This window comes from Heterocephalus glaber, unplaced genomic scaffold (assembly GCF_053883595.1).
Source record: "Heterocephalus glaber isolate CG9 unplaced genomic scaffold, H.glaber_assembly_v1.0 deba00001553, whole genome shotgun sequence".
Classification (NCBI taxonomy): domain Eukaryota; kingdom Metazoa; phylum Chordata; class Mammalia; order Rodentia; family Bathyergidae; genus Heterocephalus; species Heterocephalus glaber.
In genome coordinates, this window is record NW_028258344.1 from 30660252 (window position 1) to 30681997 (window position 21746).

Consider the following 21746-nt stretch of genomic DNA (forward strand, 5'->3'; position numbering starts at 1 on the left):
CAAGATTTTATGCTATGTAACCTACAAAGAGTGATGCAGTTACTACAAGATTTTTGACAGGTTCCTTCTAAGTTTCTCTGGTGGGCCTTATCTGAATCAAAAACAACTTTGACCACACCATCATAGTCTAAAATCAAAATAAACTACCTGCCCCCAAGTATAGGTGACTGCCCCTAAAAGTACCATTTATTGGCCAAAATAGAAATATAAATATACAAATTCTCTTACTTTATACAGTTTGCAGATATTTTTGTTATATGTTATTAAATCCAGGCTGTTTAGATGAGAAGTGTTCTGCTGTATTCCTATCATTGAGATGAACTTTTGCTATGATTATCACAAGTAACAAGCAATTATTCAGGAAGCAAATGCCTCCTCTAAGGCATGAAGTTGCCTTATAGGTTTTACAACAGTGATTCTACTGTTAGCATGACTTCAACAGGAAAAAGTTCCTATGACTTTTATTCTCTTTGTTTCCCTATGATCTATGCAGGGTTTGACTTTCAAGAAAATATTTACAGTAGTGCAATTCTGAAATCTCTGCATAGTGGCTTTCTTTGGTTATTTGTTTAAGTGCATCTTTTCCTTACCTGTAAAAATCTCCAGAAGGCTCTGTATTTCCCTTTATATCCTCATAGATTAACAGAGGTATTAAACAGTCTCCACTACTATATACATTTTGGTAGAGAAATTCATGCTTTAAAAAATAATGTTGAAAAGATTTTTCCCTTGTTTATAAAATGTACACATATTTATATATACATTATACTTGGACATTTTATAAACTTAAATCATTGAAGATAAGAAACCTAATATAAGAGTATGGAAGCATTCCATACTTTTGTTTTTTTCCATTAAGTTTACTGGTACATTTTAGGTGTAAAATACAGTTACATTCATCATTGGGATCTTGTACCATTACATGAATATCTTGGTTCTTATTTTTCCCCTTCCTCTTCCCTCCCTTCACCCTCTCCACCCTTCCCTATTTGCAAAGACTTTGTTTCCATGTTTTTGCTTTCTCATATTTTTTCTTTTCCCTTCTTTCATTTCCCCTACCCCTCCCATTTCCCCTGCTCCTTTAGACCTTTTCTTCCTATTACACAATATCAATTATATATTTTTTAAATTACAATATCAAGATCTAGGAGACATTACCACAGATTTTACAGAACTTCAAAGGATCTAGAAAGCATATTACAAAAATCTTTTTTGAAATAAATTTGACAACTTCTAAGAAGTACCTAGGAAGACAAATTAATGAAACTAACTCTGGAGGAAATATAAAATTTGAATAGCACCTGTTAAATAAAGTATATTCGTATCTTGAAAACCTACCTATATGACAACAGCAGGCTCATATACATTTTATCTGATAAATTATATCAAACATTTAAAGCAGAAAAAAGAAGGAACACTTCTCCCCTCATTTTAGGAAAACAACATTGTGCTAATCCTAAAACTGGATAAAGATAATAGAAGAAAAAAGTATGAACATAGATAGAAATTCGTTTAACAAAACAGACTATTAGAAGTCAGATCTGGCAGTATGTAGAAAGTGGTTTTATTATAGGGATGGCAGTGTTGGTTCAGCATTGAAAGATCCACCCCCAAAAGTCATCATTTTAACAGAGGAAAGGAAAAAGCCATATGATCCTGCTGTCACTAGTTGCAGAAAAAGTATTGGACTAAATTTTACAGCTGTTCATGGTAAAAGCTATCAGGAGACTAGAAGTAGAACAGAACCTTCTCAACAGATTAAAGACATGTACTCCATACTTCCAGCAAAAATGCCTTTTATGAATGGAAAAGATACACTGCTTTCTCTGTAAGGTGGGGAGCAAGGGCAGATATGCCTACTCTTCATATGTCCATTAAACTTTGAAATGTAGGCCCAAACTAAAATACTTTGGCAATAAAACAGCACAAGTAGGATAGGATTAGCAAGGTAGAAGCAAAATCTTCATACGTAGATGAAATGATCATCTGCAGAGAAAATACTAAGAAATCTCTAGGAGCGCCTAGAACTTGTATCTGAATTTAGTAGGATTAGAAAACACAAGGTATACATAAAAATTCAGGTCTGTGTATACTTGCTATAATGAAGAATTGGATATTGAAATTTAAAAGTTATGTAGGAGTACAAAGGGCCTAGAAATGTAAAAAGAAAAAAATTAGTGTTGGAAGACATTTAGTTCCTAATTTTAAGACTTCCTCTAAAGCTACAGTAATCTAGGCAGTGTTGGTGTAAGGAAAAAAATATAGATCATTGGAATAAAACAGAGAATCTACAAATAGAACCTCACATATATAGTCCACTGAGTTTTGAAAGATTATTTAACATTAGCATTTTATAGAATATAAACTCAATTCAAGAGCAGAGGGAAAAATAGTGTTTTCAACAATTGGCACTAGAACACCTGGTATATAAAAAAATTAACCTCAACCCTTTATTTCCATACTTAAAAATAACTTGAAAGGACCTATGAACCTAAATATGAAAGACTAAAACTATAAAACTTTAGGAAGAAGTTATAAGGGAAAATGTTTATGAATTTAGGGTAGGCAAGAACTTCCTAGGATACAAAAAACATATATAAAAGAAAAAAATTGATAAATGAGATTCCATCAAAATTTAGAACTTTGAATGACATCGTTAAAAGGAAAAGTAGTACTTAAATAGACCATATTTACAAGGCATATAACCTATGACCAGAATATATAAAGAACTCTTACACCTCATTAATAGACAACCCAATTAAAAAGTAGACACAAGAAGATGATAAGTAGCCAGTAGAGCACAAGGAAATGTGTGCAACACTAGAATAAGAAAAATACTAATCAGTAAAATAACAAGATTGAATTTAGGGCGATGAAGTTAAAAGTTTTAAAAGCTTTGTCATGATTTTTTCTTTTTTGTTGGATTTTCCCCCTTTGCATTTAATTTGTCATGCCCAATGGATTCATTCTGCTGGGCTTCCTGGGGTTGTGATCCTCATTGTCTTTTCCTAGCATGTTGTCTAATATTTTTGGAGTGCTGGTTAGGTATTCATGAAGTTCCTAAGGTGTTCTCTGTCATGAAAGTATCTTATTTCTCCATCAATTTTGAAAGATAGTTTTGCAGGGTACATCAATCTGGGTTGGAGGCTGTTTCCCTTTAGGGCTTGAAATACATCACTCCAAGCTCTTCTTGATTTGAGGGTTTGCATTGAGAATTCTGCTGTGATTCTGATGGCTTGTCCTTTGTATGTGATTTGTTTCTTTTCTTTCACTGCTTGTAGAATTGTGTTCTTTTGTTGGGTTTCTGGAACCCTAACTATTACAGGTGTAGGTGTAAATTTTTTTGATCAAGGCTAGTTGGAGTCCTATATGGCTCCCTTATCTGTATGTCAAGTTCTTTTCCCCTGCTTGGGAAGTTCTCTGCCATCACTTCTGTGAATGCTTTTTTTATGTCATCTGCACTCTCTTCTGTTTCTTCATTGACTTGGATCAGTCTTATATTATTCTTATTTGCATCGTTTAGCAGTTGCTGGATTGATTTCACGTGGTCCCTTACAATTTTAAAGCAATTTTATTTTCCTGCTCACTAATTCCAATCTTATCATCTATATCTGAAATTCTGTCCTCACATCGGTTCATTCTGCTGTGTAGAATTTCAATGCAGTTTTTAATCTCCTGGAAATCTGTTTGTATCTGTTTTATGGATTCCATTTGTTTCCTATGTTGGGATTCCATTATGTTCCTCAGCTCCCGTGTTTTTTTAAATCTGTGTCCTCTCCAGATTTATTATTCAAGTTTTGCACTATGGGCACAATCTCTGCTGTTATGTGAGAAATTATTTCTGATTTCATTTTTTCCCTTTAGGGTTGCTTTAGGTGATGTAGAAGTCTGTTTTTGAGGCTTGTTTCTGTGTCTTCTTATTTCCATAGCAGGTGGGGGGTGCTGCTGGTGCCTGAGTGGCTCACCTCCTCTGCCCTGGGAGCAGTGGAATGGCAGCCAGAGAGCCTCCTCCTGGGTGCTGAGATTGGCTCACCTCCTCCTCATACTTTTTATTTTAAAAAAATAAATGGCAGCACTAGAATAATCTTATAATTTTTCTATTATACTTTTCAGCTTTGAATATGATATGAGGAAGGTGGCATATATTCATAAAAACGGTTGCAGAATCATTGAAACATCATCTCATTTATTTTATTTTTCCAAGGAATTTGGTATTTATTTGTTTGTGGTGGTAAATGATATTTACTGGTAGTATTGTTTATTTTTCAAGTACAATTTTTTAAAAAGTTATTTTCTACATTCTTCATTATTTATTTTTTATTTTTATTTATATATTTATTGGTACATTTTAGGTATATGATACATTTACATTTATCCTTGGGTGCTTGTACCTGAACATCATGTATCTTAGTTCTTATTTTTCCCCCATTACCTGGGCACCTTTCACCCTCTACACCCTTCCCTATTTACATAGACTTTGTTTCTGTTTTTTTTTTCTTTCTCATTCTTTTTCCTTTCCCTTCTTCCCTTTTCCCTTCTTTTCCCACCAGCCCTACACCTTTGGACCTTTTCCCATCTCAATTTATCAATTATTCATTTTAGTCATTTTCATCCTTATTTACACTTTCAGTTTCTCACACTAGAGAAACTATTCAGTATTTACACGTGTGTCCTATTTATTTCATTTAAGAGTATGGCCTCAATATGCATCCATTTAGCTATAAATGTCTCTAGTTTCTCATTCTTTATGGCTGCATAGTACTCCATGTTATAAAAAAATCGCATCTTCTTTATCCAGTTTCCAGTTGATGGGCACTTGGGCTGTTTCCAAGCTTTAGCTATTAAAAACTCTCCCACTATAAACATAGGTACACATATGTCCCTGTGGTATGCTTCTTTAAATTCTTTGGGGAAGATCCCCAGCAGGGGAATAGCAGAGTCAAATGGGACTTCCAGTCCTAGTTCTTTGAGGTATCTCCATACCGATTTCCACAGTGGTTGCACTAGTCTGCACTGCCACCAATAATGGAGAAGGGTTCCTTTCTCTCCACACCCCCGCCAGCATTTGTTATTAGTTGATTTCTTGATAGCAGCCATTCTTTCTGAGATGAGGTGGAATCTCAGTGTTGTTTTCATCTACATCTCTCCAATGACCAGTGATGTTGAACATTTTTTCATATGTTTATTTGCTGCTTTTACTTCTTTGTCTGAGGAACATCTGTTCATTTCAGATGCCTATATTTGAATTGGGTCTTTGAATTTGGTGGGTCTGATTTTTTTAATTCTTTATATATTTTTGACAGTAGACCTTTGTCTGAGGTACAGCTGCTAAAAATTTCTTCCCACATTGTAGGTTGTCTCTTAGCTCTGTTGGTAGTTTGTCTTGCAGTGCAGAAGCTTTTTTAATACAATGAGATCCCAGTTATTGATCCTTTGTGCTAGATCCCATGCTACTGAAGATTTTTTCATAAAGTCTTTTCCTATGGGAATGTCATCAAGAGTTCTACCTAACTTATCCTCTAGGAGGTTTAGTGTTTCTGTCATAATATTTAGATCTTTAATCCACTTCCATATTAGTTTAGTGCACTGAGATAAGCATAGGTCTAGTTTTAATCTTGGGGAGGTTGAAATCCAGCTTTTCCAACACTATTTATTAAATAGGCTATCTTTCCTGCAATGAGAGGAGTTGGCTCCTTTGTCAAAGATGAGGTGGCTGAGTATGTGTGGAGTTGTTTCTGTATCTTCTAACCTATTCCACTGATCTTTGGGTCTGTTTCTTGGCCAGTACCATGCTGTTTTTATCACAGTAGCTTTGTAGTATAGTTTCAAGTTGGGGATTGTCATACCCCCAGCCATGTCTCTGTTGCCTAGAATTGCTTTTGCTGTTCTAGGTTCCTTCTGCTTCCAAATGAATTTTTGGATTGTTTTCTCTAGTTCTGTGAAGTATATTGTTGGAATTTCAGTCAGCATTGCATTAAATCTATATAGTAGTTTTGGAAGTATGGCCATTTTCACTATATTGGTTCTGCCTACCCAGGAACAAGGGATATCTTTCCATTTTCTTATATCCTCTTCGATCTCCTTCTTCAGAGTGCTGTAGTTTTCAGTGTAGAAGTCTTTTGCTTCCTTTGTTAGATTGATTCCTAGATATTTCATTTTTTTAGATGCTATTGTAAAAGGAATTATTTCCCAAATTTCTCTCTCAGTGGGTCTGCTGTCTGCGTATAAGAAGGCTATTGTGTTTTGAGTGTTGACTTTATATCCAGCTACTCTACTGAGTCTGTCAATTAGGTCTAGAAGACTTTTGACCAAGTTTTTTAGATCTTCTATGAAAAGTATCATATCATCAGCAAATAATGACAGTTTCACTTCCTTTCCTATCTTTGTTCCTTTTATTTCTTTCTCTTTTCTAATTGTTGTGGCTAATGTTTCCAGAACAATATTGAAGAGGAATGGTGATAGTGGGCATCCTTGTCTTGTTCCTGATTTTAGTGTGAAAGTTTTCAGTTTTTGACCATTTAGTATGATGTTGGCTGTTGGTTTTTCATAGATAGCCTTAGTCAGGTTGAGATAAAGCCCTTCTATTCCAATTTTATGTAGCGTTTTTATCATGAATGGGTGTTGGATTTTGTTGAATGCCTTTTCTGCATCTATTGAGATGATCCTATGGTTTTTGTCCTTAACTCTGTTAATATAGTGTATTACATTTATTGATTTACAGATGTTGAAACATCCTTGCATCCCTGGGATAAACCTGACTTGGTCAGGGTGTATGATCTTCTTGATGACCCTCTGTATTCTGTTTGCCAGTATCTTGTTGAGGATTTTTGCCTCTATGTTCATTAGGGAGATTGGTCTGTAGTTCTCTTTTTGGATTGGGTCTTTCCCTGGTTTTGGAATCAAAGTGACACTTGCTTCCAGGGATGTATTTGGAAGCCTTGCTTCCCTTTCAATTTCCTTAATGAGTTTAAAGAGTAATGGCAATAGATCTTCTTTAAATGTCTTGTAGAATTCAGCAGTGAAGCCAATAAGACCTGGACTTTTCTTTGTTGGTAAATTTTTTATTACATTTTTAATTTCACTCATTGTAATTGGGGTGTTTAGAATTTCTATATCTTCTTCATGTAACTTTGGCAATTCTTATGTATCTAGCAATCTGTCCATTTCTTCTGTGTTTTCCATTTTATTAGAGTACAGGTTCTCAAAGCAGGTATTGATGATCCTCTGGATTTCTGCTGGATCTGTTGTGGCTTCACCTTTTTTGTTCTTAATTGTATGGATGTGAGCCTTTGCTTTCCTTTTTTGATAAGGTTGGCTAAAGGTTTTTTGATTTCATTTATTCTTTCAAAAAACCAACTTTCTGATTCATTGTTTTTTGTATCATTCTCTTAGTCTCCATTGCATTGATTTCTGCTTGGATCTTTGTAATTTCCTTTCTTGTACGAGCTTTGGGTTTGTTATGCTCTTCTTTTTCTTGGAGGTGGAGGTTCTCTATTAGGTTATTCAACTGAGTTCTCTCTGTTGTCCTAATATGGGCATTCATGGCTATGAATTTCCCACGTAGAAGTGCTTTCATTGTGTCCCACAGATTCCTGTATGTTGTACTGGCATTATCATTTACTTGTAGAAATTGTCTTATTTCTTCCTTAATTTCCTCTGTCACCCATTGGTTTTTCAGGAGGGGTTATTCAATTTCCATATGTTTGTGGGAGTTTGGTAGTTTCTTATATTATTGATCTCCAAATTTTATTGCACTATGGTCAGATAATATACAGGGGATAATTTGAATTCTTTTACATTTAGTTAGATATGTCCTATGAGCTAGCATGTGATCTATTTTGGTGACTGACCCGTGTGCAGCTGAAATGAATGTGTTTTCTGATTTTTGGGGGTCGAACACTGTAAACATCTATTAAGTCCATTTGTTCAATGGCTTGGTTCAGTTCTAGAATTTCTTGTTAATTTTTTTCTAGATGATCTGTCTACTTGTGATAGAGGAGTGTTGAGGTCCCCGACTAAAATTGTATTAGTGCTTATTTGGTTTTTCATGTCCATTAATATTTGTTTTGTATAGTTGGGGGAATTCTTATTTGGTGCATATATATTTAGGATTGTCATCTCTTTCTCTTGGATTGTTCCTTTCACAAGGATGTAGTGACCATCTTTGTCTCTCTTAATTAGTTTTGGTTTGAAATCTACTTTGTCTGCAAATAAGGTTGCTATGCCTGCTCTTTTCTGGGTTCCTGTGGCGTAGAGAACTGTTTTCCATCCTTTTATTTTCAGTCTATGGATTTCCTTTTGAGTTAGGTGTGTTTCTTGTATACAGCATATTTCTGGGTTTTGCTTCTTAATCCATTCTGTTAGTCTATTTCTTTTGATTGGTGAATTGAGGTAATTAACATTGATAGTTATAATTGAGAGATATTGACTCATCCTTGTCATGATGTTTCACTGTTGTTGGCTCTTTTATTTCTTATTTTCCCCCCTTTCCCTTTAGTGTCTTACCTTGCATGGTGTCTTCTCTCTGTTGGGCCTCATGGAGTTGTGACCTTCATTGTCTTTTTCTAGGATATTGCCTAAAATTGTTTGGAGTGCTGGTTTGGTCTTCATGAATTTTCTCAGGTGTTCTTTGTCGTGGAAGTATCTAATTTCCCCATCAATTTTGAAAGATAATTTTGCCAGATACAACAGTCTAGATTGGAAGTTATTTTCTTTTAGGGCTTGAAATACTTCACTCCAGGCTCTTCTTGATTTGAGGGTTTGTGTTGAGAAATCTGCCATGATTCTGATAGGCTTTCCTTTGTAGATGATTTGTTTCTTTTCTCTAACTGCCTGTAGAATTTTGTTCTTCTGTTGGGTTTCTGGGATCTTGACTATCGTATGTCTCAGTGTAGATTTTTTTTTTTATCGTGGTTGGTTGGAGTTCTATATGCCTCACTTGTCTGTATGTCCAATTCTCTACCTCTGTCTGGGAAGTTTTCTACTATTACTTCTGTGAACAATTTTTTTCTTGTCAATTATACTTTCTCCTGTTTTTTTGTGGACTCCTATCAGTCTTATGTTATTTTTCTTTGCATCATCTAGCAGCTGTTGGAGTGATTTCTCATGGTCCCTTACTAACTTTAAGAAATCTCTGTTTTCATGGTCCTTAACTGCAAACCTGTCTTCTATATCTGATATTCTGTCTTCAGATTCTCTTAGTCTGCTTGGCATGCTTTCAATGGAGTTTTTAATCTCCTGAATATCTGTTTGAATCTGTTTCATGGTTTCCATTTCTTTCTTATGCTTGGCATTCATGGCTTCCAGCATGCTTCTGATCTCATCTATTTTCTTATCTATTTCTGCTCTAGAGCCTCTAATCTTGTCTTTCATTCTGCTCACCATCTCTGTATTTATCTGGGAGATTATTTCTGCTTGAATTTTTCTAGAGCCTCATGCACCTGCTTTGTTACTTCCTGTGCTATCAGTTCAGGATGTTCAGGTGGTTGATTATCAAACTTTTCCACCTCATTTCCCTCAGAATTTCCCTTTTGTGTTATGGAAGCCTGTGTTTGTGCCTTGCTTAAATGTCTTCTCATTTTTGTTTTTGGTACTGCCCTTGGTTTAATTCCTGGGCTGATATTTCAAAATTGCTTAATGTAGGTATCTTTGTTGCTTGTGTTTAAAACCTTTGTGGGATGATTGCTTTTCAGAGGTGTCTTCCATATATAGCTTGTGTTTAGCTTTTGAGACTGTAATGACTCTGAGGCTATTTTATTTTCCTTATTACAGGAAGGAAAGCCGATTAGATCAATCACAACATGTTAGTCTAAATGATACAATCAGCAATACCTTAGCATCTAGCACAGCTTACAAAATGACAATTTGTGGTAGTTATTAATCTATCACATTTAACTATGTGAATTAAATTAAAACTGAGGACCAACCCAACATATGTTTATAGTAAATAAACTCTTCAGTATAACAGCTTTCCCCTTTAGGGTGGGGAGTTAGAAGGAGTTGGGGAGGGAGGGACAGTTAGAAAGATCAGGAAAGATTAGCGATGAGGCCAGAAGACATAGGAAGATCACACAAACTCTAAGAAATTGTTAAAGGCAAGAGAAAAAGGCAGAAGGAAAGAACAAAGATGTGAACAACAGAATCACCTAACAGCATCAGGGAGGCTAGATACTGTATTTACTTTCCTTTAAAAATAATGATAATCAAGTGAAGGAAAAAGAGAAGAAAAATAAAGGAGAAATCCAAATTCAGTGCAGAAAGGAACAAGTGGGGAGATGAAGAGCAATGTGGGACAGTGAGAGAATGCGTGAGAGAGAGAGTGAGAGAAAGAAAAGATAAAAGAAAGAAAGTAAAATTTTGAAAAGAGTAGAAAAAAGTAAAAATTAAGAATTAAAAATAAGAGAAAAAAGAATTTTTTTTCTTTTTTGCAAATAGCATAAAATAAAAATGATGGGTCTCCTTCAGGGTATGTCTCTGCTGTCACAATAGGCAACGTAGGCATCTGTGTGTATGTACGAGTCAATGAGTCTCAGCAAGCCAGCAGCAGACCTGTGAGATTCAGGCAGATTTCTGGCTGCTAGTCCCAAGTTGAGCTCCCTGTCCTCCTGCAGGGTTGAACTCTGCAAAGTTTTACTGCAGGTTCCAGTTGCCCTTCCCCTGAAGATAGTGCAGGTTTTGATGGGAGGTAATGGTCCCTGTTGATGATCCCTCCAACATACCAAGTACAGTGGTCTGGTGTGCTTTTATTGTAGAGATTCTCTTTACTTTTCCTCTGAACTTCAGTTTTCATTGAGGAGCCTGAGAAGCCCTCTTTCTGTTACTAACTTCTGCTCTATCTTATGGCGTTCAGGACAGGGCCTTTATAATCCCCTGTGCCTCTGTAGTGCGGAACTAGGTAGCTGAAGAGCCAGAAGGACAGAGGCGGAGGTGGGTGTGTAGGGGGTGAGGGGGTGAGGGGTGGGACAGGGCCTTGGAGGCACCCGTGCTTCTAAGCAGAGCGCTGGATGGGGCGGGGCTCCAAGCCGCCCCTGGGACCTCACGGTGGCATGAGTGGGGCCGGGATGGAGCTGGGGAGCTTCATGCTGCTTGTCTCACCCACTTATGCTGGCGCAGCTCATTCTTCATTATTTAGATGTTAATAATTGTTTTATTTTGATGGGCACTGTCACATATAAGGAATAAGGAAAATTGCTTTTGTGTAATTGAAAAACCTTGCCATTTTTATGAATTATGAGAAAGATACATTTATGTTTTGGTATTTAGGTTATCACTGATGTGTTTGTAGTTTCTAGAAAATTGATATGTTTAGAATAAACAAAGCTGAAAATTCATTTGCAATATTAATTTTAATTTGAATATATCCAATCGATTTGAGTAACTAAGTTAAATTTTGTTAACAATTTCAGCTATTGTGTAGATTGATATTTTTCCTTTTTTGATTCATATATATTTGTGAAATTATAATACAGTTCACCTTCCAGTATATTTTTAGTATAGAGTGGCTTTAGAAGTTTGAAATAGTTATGATTCTAATAACATGATTCATCATATAATACTATGTGCCAGGCATCATGCAAGGTGATTTATATGCATTTAATTGTCACAAACAGGTCATAGAAGAGATGTCCTCAGAATAGAGGTCTTTTACTTCCTTCATTATATTGATTCCTAAGTATTTCTTTTCTTTTCTTTCTTTCTTTTTTTTTTTTTTTGATGCTATTGTGAAAGGAGTTGTTTCTCCAGTTCCTCTTCCAGTGAGTCTGTTGTTTGTGTACAGGAAGGCTATTGATTTTTGAATGCTGACCTTGTATCCAGATACTCTACTGAATTTGGTTATTAAGTCTAGAAGACATTTGGTGGAGTTTTTGGGGTCTTCTATATAGAGTAACATGTCATTAGCAAATAATGAGAATTTAGTTTCTTCATTTCCTATCTTTATTCCTTTTATTGCTTTCTCTTGTCTAATTGTTGTGGCTAAAGTTTACAGAATTATATTGAAGAGGAGTGGTGATAGTGGACATCCTTATCTTGCTCCTGATTTTAGAGTGAGAGATTTCAGTTTTTGACCATTTAGCATGATGTTGGCTATTGATTTTTCATAGATAACTTTATCCTACTTGTTCAGGCTATATGATCTCTTCATTCTGTTTGTCACTATCTTATAAAAAAGATATTGAAGAAGATATCAGAGAATGGAAAGACAACCCTTGTTCTTGGGTAGGAAGAACCAATATAGTGAAAATGGCCATACTTCCAAAACTGCTGTATAGAATCAATGCAATCTTGATTGAAATTCCAACAGCATAGTCAACAGAACTAGAGAAAACAAGCCAAAAATTCATTTGGAAACAGAAGAGACCTAGTACAGTAAAAGCAATTCTAGGCAACAAAGACAAGGCAGGGGGTGTCACAGTCCCAATTTGAAACTATACTATGAAGCTAATGTGATAAAAACAGCATGATACTGGCAAAGAAACAGACCCCAAGGATCAGTGGAACAGATTAGAGGATACAGAAACAACTCCAGATGTACTCAGCCAGTTCATCTTTGGTAAAGGAGCCTCACTGGAGGAAAGATAACCTTTTTAATAAATGGTGCTGGAAAAACTGGGTTTCAATGTGCCAAAGATTAAAACTCAATCCATATCTTTCAGCATGCACTAAACTAAAATTGAAATGGAACAAAGATCTAAATATTAAAACAGAAAAACTAAACCTGCTGGAAGATAAGTTAAGTAGAACGCTTGAAGACATTGGTGCAGGAAAACACTTTATGAACAAAACCTCAGTCACATGGGAACTAGCACAAAGAACAGCTGGGATCTTATCTTATTAAAAACCTTCTGCACAGCAAGAGAAACTACCAACATCTTGAAGAGACAATCCACAATGTGGGAAAAAACTTTTACCAGGTGTTCCTCAGACAATAGACAATATCTAGAATATATAAAGTACTTTAAAAAATCAGACCTCCCAAATTTAAACACCCAATCCAAAAATGGGCATCTGAAATGAACAGACATTTTTCAAATGAAGGATTAGAAGCAGCAAATAAACATATGAAAAAAAAAGTCCAACATTCCTGGTCATTTGAGAGATGAAAACGAAAACAATGGAGAAATTTCACCTCACTCCAGAAAAAATGACTGCTATCAAGAAATCAACCAATAACAAATCCTGGCCCAGCTGTGGGGGAAAAGAAAGCCTTTTCCATTGTTGGTGTGGGTGTAGATTTGTGCAACCATTGTGAAAATCAGTGTAGAGATACCTCAAAAACCTAGAATTAGAGGTCCCATTTGACCCAGCTATTCCCCTGCTGAGTGTCTTCCCCCCCAAATTAAAAACTTCATACCACAGTGATACACGTGCACCAATGTTTATAACGATACTGTTTGTAATAGGTAAATCTTAGAAACAGCCCAAATGTCCATCAACTGGTGACTGGATAAAGAAGATGTGTTTTTTTAAATATAAAATGGAGTACCACTCAGCCATAAAAAAATGAGAAACTAGAGACACAGCTAAATAGATGGAGCTTGAGACCATACTTGTAAATGAAATAAATAAGACACACATGTGTAAATACCAAATTGTTTCTCTGGTGTGAGAAGCTGAATGTTAATGAGGACCAAATGCAGCAATGACATTGTGAAACAGGAAGAAAAGGTTCAAAGGGGAATGGAAATTGGGAGGGGAGGAAAGAAGGGAAAGGAAAAAATGAGAGCAGAAGGAAAACATGGAAACAAAGATTTTGTAAACAGGGAGGGGTAGAGGCGTGGAAAGGGGGGGAAGAGGAATGGGAAAATACAAAAAACAAGATATATCAGGTACAGGTACAAATTCCCAATGATGAATATGATCATAATGTATACCCAAAATGTACCAATAAACTTAATGAATAAAAAAAGTGTCCTCAACATTTTATTTTAAAGGTGAAAGTAAAGCTCAGAAGGGTTATATAATTTATTGATGATCACAAAGAAAATGGCACAGTGTGCTTCAAATTAGGCCAGCAAGGTCTCAGAATACTTGCTTGTAATCACTATTATATTCAGGTGGATGCTGGTATTGGTTCAAGGAACAAATGCTGGAGAGCCATTTGTTAAATATTCAAGGAGCCATTTGTTAAATTATGGGCAGTTTGTAACAAGCTGTGGTAGAAATATTTGCACCATACAAATCAGCCTACTGCTACCAATGAGGGCTTCTCTTGTGTTCTTCTTCTCCTCTACCGGTTACTAGCACAAACTGCTTTCATTGCCAAAGGTTCATCAATATTTATCTGTTTCAAGTTACAGATGTCAATACCAAAAATAGTTTTTAAAAATTTTATACCAAGTAAATATTGTCTATAAGCTAGCATGCATTAAGAAATTTAGTTAGAATCATTGAATGAAATATGCCAACATTTATTGTCAAAATACCTAAAACAATTTCTGAAAGAGAAAAATTGTGAAATAACGATCTGTGTCTTTTTATTTTAGTGGTAGTGGAAAGTGGAAATGTCATTTCTTTTGTTGATTATATTAATTATGGATATTGTAAAATTTATAGAAGTATTATAGGACTTGTGAAACTGCCATCAAACAAAATAGTAAGTTTTAAACTTGTATATTTTTCTCAATAATCAATCTATTCTAATAAATAAGGAATCCTAAATATCTCTTCTGATACTTATTGGACAATAGTTTCCATTTTTCTGTGAAATTTTAGTTCATTTTTTTCCACTATTTTTTGACTGGGCTTTTTGTTTATGTTGAGTTGTAAGATACACAAATGTAAGTGGTGAGATATATTGAGTTAAAAGAGATAGAAATAACCAGTAAGTATGTTAAATGATGCTTAACTTTCTTCATATCAGGGAAGAGGAATTTCAAATCATAACAAGGTAAGAGAACAAGCATAACAGATTGGCTAAGATATAGTTTAATATATCACCTAGAAATTCCACTCTAGATATTTACTCAACAAATAAAAATATTATTACATGATTTTTCTTACATGGGAAACCTATAAATAAATCATAGAAAAAAGATAATAGCAAGCGGAGATCTTTTGTAAAGGGGAAGACTACTAAGAGATGAAAGAGGGTGAGGCAAGGCAATTAAGAAAAGAATTAAGATGCATTATGTACTTGCACACCCGCCTCGTGATGAATGTAATTATTATGCACTGAAAACATAGACTAATACTAAAAAGGAAAAATGTGTCCACAAAGATCTATGTATACCCTCATAAGCCAAAAACTGGAAGTAATCTAAATGTCTCTTGAGTGCTGAATAGACAGAAATATTATCATTCACACACTGGAATCCCACACAGCAGTAAAAGAACTAGTGATATATGCAAGAATATGGATATGCCTAACCTTTTTAACCTGGGTAAAATGTCCAGATCAAAAGGGTATATTTCATATGATCTCATTTTTTGAGTCAAACAAAAACTAGTATATCGTGACAGAAAAGTTACAATTAGTTTTTCTTGGTCAATTTTCAGTGGAACATGCAAACAGACTTAAATCCTTCTGTACTACTCCTGTACATTATAAAGATTTGCCATTTACAAAAATGGCTTTGATTCCATAATATTTAGTAGATTTTACCTCTTCCATGTTCTTATCACCTTCCTACTTTGAAGGCTACATTCTCTTTTTTATGACTTACTGCTCACCAGAATTCACCTCATTTCAATAGCGATTAAATCTTCTAAAAGAGAGAATTTGGGAACTCAACTTTTTCTCTAGAGAAACCCATAGAGAAACTCCATTAAGCCCTTTTCTGCAGGGTCCTAATGTTGTCAGTTACCTTAAATAAGCTGAAATTTGTGAGTTTACTGTTTTACTTAACAAACACATATGTAAGTAAATGTTTTCTGTGATTGAATGAAATTTTTAATTTAAATAGTGAAATGATTTGCAAGTAATTTAACACTCATTTTGTAGAAATAGTTTCATTATACATCAATTATCTATATCTTTTGCAGAAGAAGACTCGAAAACTTGTTTACATGGGGTAAACTTAAGGAGAAGGAGTCATCTGGTGAGATTAGTGTTCTTCTTCAAGTCCCTTTCACATGTACAGTCATCACCAGAAAGGATGTTGAAATGGCGATAATTGAAGAGAAAGACATATTTGGTAAATAGATAAATTATCATTTAAATCTTACACCACTTTGTTGACAGATTTGAAAAGAATGGAAGTGTTTTATAGACAACTTGAGACACTAAGGTGATTGTGTATTATTTACAGAGATAGCATAGAAACATGTATGAGTTTCCCCTTCATATAACATTCTGACTCAGTAATGCTATTTTTGATATTTATTAGCAATATTTCAAAAGATTTTGACCTGAAATTACTAAAATCTCTCCCATTTACAATTAGAAAAACAACCTCATCTGTTTTTGAACATCTTTTAGCTTTCATATTTAATATTACTGCCTTTTTCTTTTGGTTTAGGTCAAGCTTATACTATCCTCAATGTACAATGAAAGTCAAGTGCATATGAAAACCTCTGGCTTTCAGTTTTTAAACCTTTCACAGAAATTTTAGAGCTCTTCTAGTGATCAAAGAATAGTTATGTAGCCACTGATGTTTGACCCTGGAAATACTATAAATACTAAAATAAAATATGCAATTTAGTATGAGGAAAAATGAATAGCAGTTAAGCAATAAAATATTTAAAATGTAGTTCTATGTATAACTGAAGAATGTCAAGCATTGGATGAAAGATGGAAGAGGAAGAATTTGTCTAAATTATCATGGGTGAGGGGTTTGCTTAAATAAATGGAAGAGATTTTAATGTTATCCATGACTTGCTCTTATCCTGAACTTCAAACACTTAGCTATATCTCCTAGAGAATGTATATCCCATACTTGCTTAACTCTGGCTCAAAATGAAAAGAATAATTCAAATTCTTATATCAAATTTTCAAAGTCATAAATTTGAAATGATATTTTAAAATTTTTCCTTCTCTTACATTTAAATGCATTTTCTTCCAAGATAAATATCCCTCAAAAATAATCCCTGACTACTAATTAAAATTATAATATTCTTGCTTGATATAGGTCATGTTTTTCTTTTTCAATACTAATTACATTAGGTGGTGTGTACTCTTTTATGTAAATCAACATTTCACCATTTTATTATCCAGTGTTCTACTGAAATTCAGAAGCAATTGGAAGTAAATATCTCATTTTAACATGAGCATATTATTTTTGCAGTGAAAACCTTTTCTTTTTATATAAAAATAAACTACTATTATTACTATATCTCATTCAACTATACACAATTGAAAATAGGGAATATTTACTGGATTTACCTTACCTTAAAAAAAAAATCCCAATCCAAGGTGAGGTTGGTAGCGTTTTCAGTATTTGTATTTAAATAGGAGGAACATCCAAAGACTTTTATATATTAGAATGAGTCACTTGATCAAAAGCATATGTTATGAAATTTTTTTACTATAGATACATCTGCTAGACATTTCAGTGGCAATGAATATATTCATTTCCAAAACATGTATTTCTCAATACATCTGTAAATTTTCCTGTTGATGGAACAATTTTTATACAGGTTTTTTCTTTTTAGCAATGGTAATGAAAAAAGTTCTAACTTTTGGTCAATTTGCTCTAGGAAATGTACTTCTTCCCCTTTTGCTTTTTGTGTTTTTTTTTTCTTTTGTTATAAAATTTTTGATATAGAAATACATTTCCAAGTTAAAAATAAGATATACTCCTTTAAATATAAAATGGAAATAGTTAAAAGCATTGTTTCTCATGATTCTTATAAGTTACTATTAACTACTTGTTAAAAGAGAATGCAAATAAATTTTAATAAAATTTTTCATTATTTTGTTTTCTTTTTTAGGCATAGCTTTGTGTGAAAAAAGTTATGCATCACAAAACTGTTTCTCAGTATATCATCCTAATGCCACAAGTATCTTATAAATATATTGACTGCTTTGTAAATGAGTAAGTCTGCTAAACATTTGCTAGTTTGTGCTGATTTTTAAAAGTAATTCTTGTCAATGTCCCTGTGGGCTCCAATTTTACTTTCAGATCCTTCCTGGGTTCCAGGGATCTATCTCCCTTATTCCCTAATTTGTTAGTCATTTGTAGTGAAATAAGTGCACCTTGAGACCATAATGTTAAGTGAAGTAACTCAGACACATAAGTGTAAATATTGCATCTTTTTTGCATGAAAAATTTAATATGTATGTATAGAAAGTATGAAATAAAAGACAGATAGTAGAAAAAAAGAGAGGGAAAAATATTTTAATCCAGCACAGACAATGTATCTAAAACTGCACCTTGACATATTACCATTGTCTTACGTGTTTTATGTTTTTTTCTCTGTTAGTCTGGTTTTTAATCAGTATATATATAATAACTGACTTTTTAAGGTCTTGTAAGACAATAAATGAATCTAATGCTGGCAATATAAAAGGGGGTAAAGGGAAGGGGAAAAATTGCAACGTGTTGTTATACGTATACCAATTCCTTACAATGAACATAATGATTATATATTGCAAACATGTATTAATAAAAGTTAAAAAAATAACAAAAATTAAAAGTATTTGGCTGGGAAAGGATTTATTACTTGATTAAGATACAGGGAAAATAATTTTTACTTCAGGAAATTAAGTGTATCTTATAAAATATATACATATCTGTATATGAGAAAGGAGCTAATATTAGTGAGAAAAAAATGTTGACCTTAATATCATAGACTAAGTATGTATATTTGGTTACTCATACACTTTATATGTTTTTGTTCTTTTTATAAAAATAACTCAGTATTTTTGTTTGAGTTTCAGTTTTTCAGGAAGTATTTCTCTTCTTTTTTTCCCCCATTCCCTGTCCTCCCTTCACTCCCTCCACTCTTCCCTGTTTACAAAGACTTTGTTTCCGTTTTTTCCTTTTCTCATATTTTTTCCTTTCCCTTCTTTCCTTTCCTCTTCCCCTTCCACTTCCCCTACCCCTTTGGACGTTTTCTTCCTGTTTCAAATTATCAATTATTAGTTTTGATCATTTTAGTCCTTATTTACACTTTCAGTTTCTCACACCAGAGAAACTATTCGGTATTTACACATGTGGATCCTATTTATTACACTTAAGAGTATGGCCTCAATATGCATCCATTTAGCTATGAATGTCTCTAGTTGCTTGTTCTTTATGGCTGAGTAGTACTCCATTTTATTAAAAAGCCACATCTTTATCCAGTTTCCAGTTGATGGGCACTGGCTGTTTCTAAGCTTTAGCTATTACAAACTGTGCTGCTATAAACATGGATGCACATATATCGCTGTGGGATTCTTTTCATTCTTTTGGGAAGATAGCCAGCAAGGGAATTGCTGGGTCAAATGGGACCTCTAGCCCTAGTTCTCTGAGGTATCTCCATACTGATTTCCGCAGTGGTTGCACCAGTCTGCACTCCCACCAGCAATGAAGAAAGGTTCCTTTCTCCCCACACCCCCACCAGCATTTGTTATTGGTTGATTTCTTGATAGCAGCCATTCTTTTTGGGGTGAGGTGGAATCTCAGTGTTGTTTTCATTTGCATCTCTCGAATGACCAGAGGTGCTGAGCATTTTTTCATGTGTTTATTTACTGCTTTTACTTCTTTGTCTGAGAAATTTCTGTTCATTTCAGATGCCCATTTTTGAACTGGGTCTTTAAATTTGGAGTGTCTGATTTTTTAAAGTTCTTTATATATTCTAGATAGTAGTCCTTTGTCTGAGGTACAGCTGCTAAAATTTTTTTCTCACATTGTAGATTGTCTCTTAGCTCTGTTGGTGGTTTCTCTTGCAGTGCAGAAGCTTTTTAATAAGATGAGATCCCAGTTGTTGATTCTTTGTGCTAGTTCCTGTCCTACTGAGGTTTTGTTAATAAATTCTTTTCCTATGCCAATGTCTCCAAGACTTCTATCAGTAAGTTTCTCAAACAGAAACACTGAACCCTTTCAATTTATGGATTTTTTTAATTAACTGAATTAATTTTAGAATACATTTAAGAGGCTAGATTGATTTTAGTTCAGTATAAACCAGTAAGATGTGAGATACCATGTTTCTGTTTTCCAATGTGCTTATCCTCTTATGTTAAATTTGAAACTATCTTTTCTATAGTAAAATGTAATCCTGGATAAATTTTATATTTACTAATTCAAAGGTCTTATTCTTCCATTGCCACATTATATCCAACAATAGGACCCACTTGTCAGTAGTTGTTTTGCTTTTTAAAAAAATAATCTTACACATTTCACATATTTAGATTAAAAGGTTTAAATGCAATATTTTTGTTTTTCTAACATAGAAATATTTTAAGACTAACATCATTTTGAGTTTGTGAATGGCATAAGCAATTATTGGATATTCAATAAATGGCTATTATCCTGGTCAATTCACAGAAAGCATTCACAATGGAATTATCTTGTCACTCATATACTTTGATATTTGTTGTTAGAGAAGTCTTTCTCAGCCCTTTGAAAACTGAGTGTAATGACTTTATGATCATTTTTAAGTTATACAATGTGTTATGTCATTTTTAGGTGCCAAATATTCTCAGCTGAGATGTTATTAAATCCAGCCTGGGAAGATAAATCTAAACTTGATTTAAAGTTGATAGGCTTGCTATATCTCATATTATTTTTCTCCTGCTTTATCACAAATCTCATAACTTTAGCAGCTTAAAAACACTCATTTGTTATCTTACAATTTTTTAGGTCAGATGTCTGAAACATTTGACTGGGTTATGTTCTTAGGTTCACACACATTAAATCAAACTGTTGGTCAAGTGGCATTCTAATATGGAGACTGGAGAAGATTCTACCTATAACCCCATTAATTTTAGTTCCTAGTAACCAGGAGAACTGAGGACCTTATTTTCTTGCTGGCTATGAGGTCAGGTTCACTCTAAGGCACTATCAGCTTCTCCACCCATATGGCCCTCTCCTTCTCAGCAATGAAAAAGTCTCTTCTACTGAATGTATCTGGCATTTTTACTCGATTTCCTCTTTTTTACTAGCTGAAGGAAACTCTTTGGTTTAAGAACTCATGTGGTTAAATTAAGAAGACCCAGATAATCTCCCTATTCTTAGGTCAGCTGATTAGCATGCTTAATTGTGCTTGCAGAGCCCCTCTGCCGAGTAAATGTAGCATAATCACAAGATCATGAGCTGAAGGCCACTGTAGAATTCTATTATAATCCTGGCGGCCAGCAGTTGGTACCAGGAGAGCATGGTAAACATCCTTGCTTCTCACCTCTGTCCTCCAATATTCTACCTGTAGTTTCTGATTTCTTTGTTTTCAGGAAAGATGAGAATTGTGGAGAAGGGGATGGCAAAGAAGTGATAGGGGAGATGAGATGTTCTTAACTGACCATTCCTGTTATAAGGTAGTTTATCATTTTCTGTATTTGACTGTTGTTTCAAGGTTCACTACTGAACACCTTTGAAGATTTTTAGAAATCCTCTAATATTGGGGAGGGACCTTCATCTGTAATGTTTTGTGTGGTGATACTTTTTCCTTCCTAAGAATCTGGTGTAACTGCAGATTTCCTCTGCTCAGGCCACTTCATTGTCATGTTAACCCATCCCCAGGGTACCACTATTGGGAACTCCATCTAGCTGTCTCCTCCATGGGTCTCTGCCTCCACTTCTAACTTAATTCTTCCACTTTATCATCTTAGTAATTCACTACAGGCCAAGGATTGATTTACAAGATATAGATCAGCGGTGGCAAACCTACGG

General features: G+C 34.4%; 1 protein-coding gene across 1 annotated transcript in view; it reads left to right on the forward strand.

Annotated features, from left to right (window-relative positions):
• Nucleotides 1-21746, forward strand: part of Cnbd1 (cyclic nucleotide binding domain containing 1) — a 482897-nt gene that overhangs the window by 385855 nt on the left and 75296 nt on the right. The window contains 3 exon segments of the mRNA XM_021255941.2: nt 14484-14593; nt 15982-16008; nt 16010-16133. Coding sequence (XP_021111600.2) covers nt 14484-14593; nt 15982-16008; nt 16010-16133 — 261 coding nt within the window.